The 9,427-nt window shown below is 34.1% G+C and overlaps 1 protein-coding gene across 1 annotated transcript in view; it reads left to right on the top strand.

The window, feature by feature from the left end:
* Window positions 1–9,427, top strand: part of LOC136833663 (2-oxoadipate dehydrogenase complex component E1) — a 155,795-nt gene that overhangs the window by 133,981 nt on the left and 12,387 nt on the right. The window contains exons 13-17 of the mRNA XM_067095831.1: window positions 1,633–1,930; window positions 4,091–4,292; window positions 7,327–7,447; window positions 7,896–8,084; window positions 9,310–9,395. Coding sequence (XP_066951932.1) covers window positions 1,633–1,930; window positions 4,091–4,292; window positions 7,327–7,447; window positions 7,896–8,084; window positions 9,310–9,395 — 896 coding nt within the window. The remainder of the gene's footprint in view (window positions 1–1,632; window positions 1,931–4,090; window positions 4,293–7,326; window positions 7,448–7,895; window positions 8,085–9,309; window positions 9,396–9,427) is intronic.

Raw genomic sequence — 9,427 nt, 5'->3', positions numbered from 1 at the left:
ACAGTGGCGTTAGAAAATCTGAATAGAAAATGGGAATGGTTCCTGATACCCGCGCCCCAGCGGCGGAATGTGTACTAACCACCTGTCCGAAAGTACTGCAGTGCCGCTTGAAATTTGAAATTCTGTCGGACCTTCAGAGACTACAGCTATATATATATCTGCCAGGTAAGTATGAACAAACTTTATTTTATCATTAAAATATCATTTTCATAGAACCTTGAAATCTACTACAATGTAAAATCCGTTTTTTACTATTTGTGTTTGTACACAATGAATGGTCTTCTAATATAAGTTTTCACTGAACCTTGAAATGGATTACAATAATAAGTCCAAATTCATTCAGGAATCCAAAGATTAAGATGATGTTATTGGTATTGATAAATTCATTTGTTTCTGATCATTTCTTGCACATGTTTCTTGCAGATGCAATATTCTTATTTGTGAATCATTCTTTTTATTATTTACATAAATGGCTCTAGTAAGAAAAAGTATAATGCCTTTATATATATGTAATTCATTTTTAACCAAGAACTACTGTACAGTAGTTAAAAATACATTGTGGTCACAGCAGAAAAATGCCTGTACGACATGTAATTACCATACTTGCCTCTTGTAGTCTGATGGGTATATTTGGACATTTATTTCCCATATAAGGCTTGTCAAAAGACATTAATCTCTATCTAGATAAGCATTGCATTCAGTATTAGATGAAAATTTAGCAGCACCATAAATACAAATTCATTGACATGATGAAGAACAAGACATTAATATGTAGCTCCTTGAGACATAAGCTAGGCTAGTAATCTAACACGTCTAATATCTGCAGACATCTTAAAATAATATTCACAGTGAAGTGCCTGTAAAAAGTTGTTTTTAATCTAAGGCTTGTGAATGCAGAAAGGTATCCAGTAAGATAAGAATACCGTACATGAATAGCAAATGGTATGTTTTCATGGATTCAGTAAATCTATGCTAGGCCAGCCTAGTTTAGTCCAGGCTGGCTGTGGAATACATTTTGGTCTTCATAACCCTTTTGATCACTTTCGATGCAATGATACATCATATTTGGTGATTTTAATTCATTATTTTGGCCTGTTGTTTTCATTTTGCTTCTTTTGAACATACAAGAGTAAAGTGCAAGTATTCTTCTGTAAAAGGGCCCAAGAATGAGTACCATAGTAACCTTCCAGAAAGCACACAGTAAAGTATTGCTTATCGCAGCTCTGACCATGGGACAGACAGCTTGCAAAGGCCTAACTGACTGAAAGGGTTAATATTACTTGTGTGAATGGGGGCATAGTAATCTTACAAGCCCTTAGTTCCTATAAGGCATCAAATATGATAGTCTGTTCTTGTTTTGAGTTTTGCAATGTTATTTTTTTACCCCTGATGTCGTAATATTGACTTGCTATTTTTATTTATTTGTTCAGGTAACTTGCTTGATGGCCTTAGGCCTAGTAGGCATTCAGGCAGGAAATGCACAAGACAGAAAAGTGTAGAGAACTCATTACCTGTCTTAGCTTGTCTTGTTCTTAGAGGCTTGTTGTTTTGACTGAGATAATTGGATTAATACGAATAACTGTTTACATTTTTTAATGAAATATAATAGATATCAACATTTCCTTCCTTCAGGGTACGATGTTCGCATCAGTGGTCAAGATGTTGGACGTGGAACATTTTCTCAGCGTCACTGTATGTTCGTCAACCAGTCTGATGATGAAATGTATATTCCACTGAATCACATGAGTGAGAAACAAACTGCTCATTTAGAAGTGGCAAATAGCATTTTATCAGAGGAAGCCATACTTGGTTTTGAATATGGCTATTCTATTGAAAGCCCCAATACTCTATGCATATGGGAGGCTCAGTTTGGTGACTTTTATAATGGTGCTCAAATCATGATTGACACAATGGTCAGCTCTGGAGAGAGTAAGTATTCCTAATTCTTGCAATTGTTATCGATAACCAAATGGCTGTAAATGATTAAACTTATGAAATCTGCCTCTCAAACTTATTTGAATAAAACCATATTTCTGTTTAATTGCAGAATTATAATGATTGCTGTTAAACTAAGTACAGTATTGCATTGCATATATTTTTTTCTGTTTTGCCAAGTGGTATAATTACCAATACAATATTAACTACTTTATTGGGTTAAGGACACTATTAGGTTATTGGTTATGCTGATCATTCAGTTACAGTTTCCTTCTTTTAAACTTAGCATAAGTGCATACTGTGCATGAAAAAGTTTGTTGGACAAATAGGATGTTATTACCTCCATATCACAAGGGCAGCCTTTAACTTAAGGATAAATTGGATATCATTGTACCTCCATATCATAAGGGCATCCTTCCTTTAACGTATGCAAAAGACAATGCTTTTCTTATGCATTTTATATATTAACCATACTTTTATCTTTCAATCTATTCATTTACCCTACCAATTTCTTCTTGTTTTATATATTTTTTTTTTTTTACATGGCAGCTTGCAAAGCATTCTAATGAGAACTTGGTATTGGATTTTTCTGATGCTTGACTGTGGTTTGTATTTTCATGAAGACTGTGGCAACCATGATAATATCATTGTCAATTGTTCACTGAGGAAATGAAACATTGAATTTCAGAACAGTTTATTTTTGTTCCATGGTGTTGGTTAGTTACCTGTAGTAAACATTTTGACTTGGAAATGCCATTATGTGCCAAAGTAGCCAAATAGAAACTGCATAACCAAAGTTATTAGACTTTTAAATCCCTTAGTAACCATCAAAACACTTATGTATATGCTTACACATTTGCTGTACAGTACATTCTTTGTAGGGAATATAATATGACTCATTCTTTCTTAGAGGCAATAGCGGTGGCCATATAAAAATAGGGCTTAATATTATTTGAAACTCCAAAAGATGTGAAGCAATGAGAACCAAAGTGAATTGACAATTCTGCAGAAGAGGTGTTAAAAGGAAGAGTTGTTAAGTTTTTTTTTTTTTTTTTGCAAAGAAAATGCCCTCTGAAACTGACTCAGTGTGCCATGAGTAACCTGGTTGTAAGATTCATTGTCACAGTCTTGCAGCTTCTTTTTATACCAAATTGTGCCTTGTGAAAAAAATTATTTGAGGGTGACTGGATATGTCACTTACGAAAATGCCAGTAGGTTAGCCTTCTTAATACACCTCACATGGTGTAGTTTAAGTATCACTAAAGCTTGTGTGCAGCATTCCTTCAGTCCCCAGCTGCACCCACTGTTTAGCCTTTTACTTTACCTCCATTCAAGCATTCTTTCATCAGTCTTGCTACCATACCACTCCAAAACCCTCTCTTTGCTGTTTAAAGCAGCAAATGGCTGAGTGTCGATTTGCTTGGCTTCATAGCCAAATATCCATATATTTAATAAAATCAGATCAGCTTTACAAAATATAATCCACCCTAGGTAGTATTGCAGCACAGGAGACATTCTTTTTATATGTTATTTCTGTTCTTCTCGTTAACAGTTTCTTTTCCTTGTGGAGTGCATTCAGTTAATTTCTAATTGATATACAGTATATTCATTTGTGCATATAGTTTGTAAAATCATATGAACTGGGGTAACCTTGAATACCTGTACTAGGTAAATAAAGCTACCAGTAATTCATGAGATATTGAGCCACTACCTCTATCAAGTAACCACTTTTGATATCAGCTGTACATCCGTCTGTATAGAATCTAATTTTTCATAACACAACATTGAGCTTTTTGCTATAAATCTGTCGTTCATATAACAGCTCCCTCTTCCCAGTCCCATTGTTCTCTTCCAGCCTCCATCCAGACTATACAAAAAGTAAGGCAGGTGTTTGATGGGTAACAGTGGATCAGGGTGGTATGCAAGTGGAGCTGCTACCACTTGTTCTGTCTGTTAAGACATAATATTGTGGTACTGTGTCTTGGACATTCAGAAACCCAGAATGAGGGCTATACATGAGCGATGGTTTTGTATGAGAAAATCAGTTTTGTTTTATAAAAAGGAGAATTTACGGGTGTGGAGGATTAGTAGCTTATGGATATACATTATGTACAGGCTACTAAGTGATTAATATTGTTATTTATTGCTTTTGAAGGAAGTGGTTGTTGCAGAGTGGCCTTACAATGGTTCTACCTCATGGCTATGATGGTGCTGGTCCTGAACATTCATCATGCCACATTGAACGATTTTTGCAAAATTGTGACTCCAGTGAAACTTCCCCGGATGGAGAGGATGTAAACTGGGTTATTGTAAATCCAACAACACCTGCGCAGTATTTTCATCTTCTGAGGAGACAGGTAGAAAATTATTCAATGCACAATTTATATTATTTTAAATAGTGTACATTAACTGCTGACATCAAATTGCAAAGATATATCTTGCTTGGTTTTTGCATATTATATATTAGGTTTGAATGATTAAGAAAAGTATTGCAGAGGTAACTCAGATTGCTAGGGAAAGGGATTCAGAATGTAGTATCTATCCAATTCATGTGTTTCTAAAGAATGTTGAGATGTTACAGCTTTGTCATTTCTTGCTATGCCAAAGAGCATAATGCCCTATGTTTACTGTAGGTCTTTTGTATCAGTGTTCTTTCAGTTAACTCTGACAACAAAGTTAGCTGGAAGTAATATTCTCATCCCTGTCTATCTATGCCATTTAACAAAGCTTTTCTGTAATGCATAAAACATTAATTGGATAACACCTTATGGGCAATAAGTTTTAGGTTGGTATTGATAGCATCTTTTTTAAGGAGTTATTTCCTTCATAAATGGCCAAATCATCATCATAAATACTGAATAGCACATTCTTTTACATCAGCTACTCTTTGTGTTCCTGTCCTCTGCACTATACTTGATCTTCCACAAGATCTTGTATCAGCTACTGGTTACTGCACCTCCACCACTACTTCATAAATAATGTTATCTTTCTTCTGCACTAGCATTGATTGGTAATACTGTAGTTAGGCAATTTGAACTTTAGAGTTCAAGTGAAGATGCAATGCATTACTACCCTAATATAATTCTCCATGTATTTTAATAATTTACTTTCATTTTTATTTATTTATTAGTAAATTTATCTGTTTCTCTAATTTATCTCCTTTTTCTGTATTTCTCTTTACCTTCTGTTACTTTTGAATGAACACCATATTCTTTGAACGCTTGAATTTCAAGTCGGTGGCCGCTGTGGGCTTGTTCCATATGAATAGTGTTCATCTTCTGAATAATAATAATAATAATAATCTTTCTTTTTAGAATATATTTCCCTTATTAGCCCACAGAGAAGTACAGGCCATATATTTCCCTTATTAGCCCACAGAGAAATACAGGCTATCCGTACCTATCATAAGTCTTTGCTCTTTTAATCGGAGTGTGAAAAGTGCAATTTTTTAAGTGAAATTTAGATTTTAGCAGTAAATACAAACATTTCAGACCATTCCTATGAGAGTCAAGTGTTTTGCTTCTGTGTGCTATTAAGCTACTTGATAATAATAATTTTGGAGTCCTTATATCAGTCTTGATCTTAAATAGTGAAATCCATAATCATAAGGTCTGATAGTCCAGATGGCTCACTATAAGGTCATTGTATAAAGGAAGTACACGCAAATGCTAATAACAAAGAATGTGCTATTTAGTATTAAATAAGAATTTTACATTACAGTACTTGAACTGTGAGTTTATATACCCAAAAAAGAGAATACAGCTAGGCATACTTTGGGATCCACAAATATACTAAACAAAAATTTACAGTGAAGGTATGAATAAAAGAAGGTTATATTATAAAGCATGGGCAAATAAGACTGGATTCATAATAGGTATATGGATAAAAATTGCGTGTATGAATAACAGACAGTACATGCAGTCCTAGTGCAAATGCTGTTTCACTGCATTGTGCTTTATCGTTTAGTAGGCTACTGTAGTTTGGCCAAAACTTTCTGAAGTCTGAAGGATAGGATTTGCTATGAAAGAAATGCTGGAGTTGAAAATTATCACAAAAAAAGGTCAGAAAATATCTTTCTAAAACATTAGTTCCTCCTTTAGGCTAGCAAGTGTGCTAATTTGTATCTAAATACAGAAAAGGCCATTTATTAAGTTGCAGGAAGTTATATGGTGTGCACTTGTCATGCAAAATTAAAAGCTGTGGCTGATATTCTTATCAGAGGTGTGGAACAGTTATTCAGTAATAGACTGACCTTTAGAAACCGTAGACATTAGTGATTAGCTAATGTTGTGCAAATCTTAAGATTCTTGAGCTTGAATCTCAATGCAATGGCAACACAATTTAATGGTTGTAAAATTTGACATGTCTTCAGCATCCATATCTGTTGAGGTATCTTTATCTCATTGCCAAGTATCAGACCGGATGTCCGCTGTATTTTACAAGTTGAAATGCAAGTCTGTTGCTCTTGCCAGTTCTGTGGATATTGATACTCTTTAAATTTTTACTGTAGGACTTCTGTTATCAAATCTTGTAACCTTCCCTAAAATTCTAGGTTTTCTTCTTTGTTTGGTCTCTCGTTGTATGTGTATACTGAAAATTGTATTACCCTCTTTTCCTCATCCTTTCATTCATTATTCCCAGTTCTTTGACACTGTCCACAATTTTATTTTTAAATAGTATGTTTACTCATATAAAATTTACATTTTCCTCCCACTCTGCCAGAATTTATAATTTTCTTTGTAACTTCTGATTTTGTTCCTACTCCTTCATACTTAACCCTATGCACATAGGTTCACTTTTCTTCCTACCATTGTGTGAATTGCCTCAAACTTCTCCACCACCTCCTTTCTCTTACCTAGGATTATTCTGACATTCTTTGTTTACGTTCACTGAGTTTTCTTTATTATGGGTTTAATTTTTGATAGGCTCTTCCTATTCAAAGTCTCCAGGGTTCTGGGTGTCATTCCATCAGTAGAATACATTATTAAGGAGCTGTATAATTTTAGCTAATTCCATTTGTCATAACTGGTGCACACCATCCTCCACATATTTCAGGGTTGGCAGTGGTTGTTGACTAGTTATTAACAAATTTTGAAGTTTAACAACCCAGCATCACAAAAGAAATGAAGTTTGTGAACATACAGATCTTTATTTGACAAGCAATGCTTGTTCCTCAACCTCACAGACATTGCTTTTAGTAGAAGAATACCTGTAAATCTGAGAAAATTAGCAAATTTCCATTAATGAAGTGACTCAGTATTTCTAAAAGTGCTTGTATAGTATGGTGCAATGAAGTTTGCATGGTTTTGAATAATTGTTGAATATAAAGATATTTGTGTATGTCTACTGTTTCTTCATGATGCATCATTTATTCCTGGAGCCTTTTTGCAGATGGTGAGAAACTACAGGAAACCTCTTATTATAGCTGGGCCAAAGGTAATTCTCCGTTTACCGGCAGCTACTTCCAGTTTAGAAGATCTGGCTCCTGGAACACATTTTTTGCCTGTGATTGGTACAGTAATACCTTTGTGTTGTATTAATGTTGCATGTTTTAAGAATAATTTATAATTATATAATTTTAGAGGAACATTTTTATTAGTATTTTGGACAGCCTAATGAATTTTGCTACTTTGAGTTCTTGGCAGCTACAACACTAAACATCACTGCTGAGAAAGTTTCCTCTGCCAAAGAAAAATTTTCCATATCTTAGTTAAGTACAGTAAAAGAACACCAACATTCATAATAACCAATTGGCATACAGTTCCACTGTACCCTTGGTTGTAGTGGTAATTGTCACTTCATTTGAATTATGGTATTAGAATGTTATTTCTATTGTTGTGTAAGCAGTTTAGACTAATGCCCCCATTTCAGAATTCAAGGTACTATACTATAATTGTGATGTATAATAATAAAGAGCATCGTACAGTGTTTCAAGTCATTATAATTGTTTACCTCAACAGGTGACAGAGAGGTGAACCCTGATAATGTGAGAAAAGTTGTTTTTGTGAGTGGGAAGCATTACTATACACTAGCAGCAGAAAGAGAGGCCAAAGGTATTAAGGATACTGCTATTATCAGATTAGAAACTCTTTGCCCATTTCCAACAAATGAAATAAACAGTGAGCTGGCCAAATACAAGAAGGCAAAAAGTAAGTAAATTATTAAAATGTTCAATTATTTATAAATCACAAGTTTCTTGATTCTTTGTTTCATTTGCCTGCTTTTATTGATATTTAATTGAATCAGTCAAATATAGCTTTGTAAAACATATCACATTCCTGGCAGGTACCTTTTCTTTGCCATTTGCTATAACTTTCCCTGTCTCTTTTTATGTATTGTCCCTGTCTCTTTTTATGTATTGTACATAATTTGTATTTTCTTAAAATTTTTGTTTCATTTTAATATGTTAAAGGTAAATTGCATATTTCCTTTCTGCTGCATCTTTGCTATTTTGTCTTAATTTCATTTTCTTTTGTATTTTTTCTAACTTAAAACCTTATTTTCTTCTTTTGTAGCTTTGTTTTTTCGCCCTGTGTATTCTTGCCCAATAAATTCTTGGACATGTCTTTATATATTAGATACACATATATTAGCATGCTTGCACTTTTTTTTTTTTTCTGGTAACCCTTTGGTAAGGGCATGCCATGATATATTATGAACAAATTCAGTGTGAAAACATTCAAGGCACTTGGAATGGGCCAGAAACGACTATATGGCAACTCTTATGGCAAAAAACATACGTTAACATATGGATTGTTCTTGATTAAGGTTGCTAATGGATTGGCATATTAGCAACCTTAATCAAGAACAAACTGTCCACAGGACTTGAGATTAGTGTCATTTCATTCAGGACTGTCCCTGTTTTGCCATCTTACTACATTTATCAACACTTCATGTCACAGTGGTGGCTTAAACAAGACTGATCTCTGTATAATACTGTTATTGTGCTTGAAAGGCACCTATAGGTTACAAATTGCCAAAGCTTTGCAGTTGCCTTGGAATCTGCACAGCATTGCAAAACCAAGGTTTGGATGTTATGAAGTGTTAATTGGAAATCTGCACAGCATTGCAATACCAAGTTTTGTATGTTATGAACTGTTTTGTATGTTATGAACTGTTAATTGGATTATTTTTTAGTTCTAAATGTCTATATATGCACAGATCCAACTAACATTATAATCAGATAATGTATGCTTTTCTCTGAATTTTACTTTAAAACATGGTTATTAGCATGTAATGTGATGTAAAACATGCAGTTATTAGCATTTAATGTGCATGAAAATCCATATGTCATTTTTGAATATCAAGGTCTGTAGAATTACTTGGTATGCATTGTACTTGAAGTTGTTAATATTAACTCACAAGCACTTTCAGGCTTTGTGTGGTCTCAAGAGGAACATCGTAATATGGGAGGCTGGTTCTTTGTGAGCCCTAGGTTCGCGAACTTGTGCTCAACAAAGGTAAGATCCCCTGTATGTGTATAAATAGGATG

Source organism: Macrobrachium rosenbergii, chromosome 52, assembly GCF_040412425.1.
Source record: "Macrobrachium rosenbergii isolate ZJJX-2024 chromosome 52, ASM4041242v1, whole genome shotgun sequence".
Classification (NCBI taxonomy): Eukaryota; Metazoa; Arthropoda; class Malacostraca; order Decapoda; family Palaemonidae; genus Macrobrachium; species Macrobrachium rosenbergii.
This window is presented reverse-complemented; position numbering and strand designations above follow the sequence as displayed.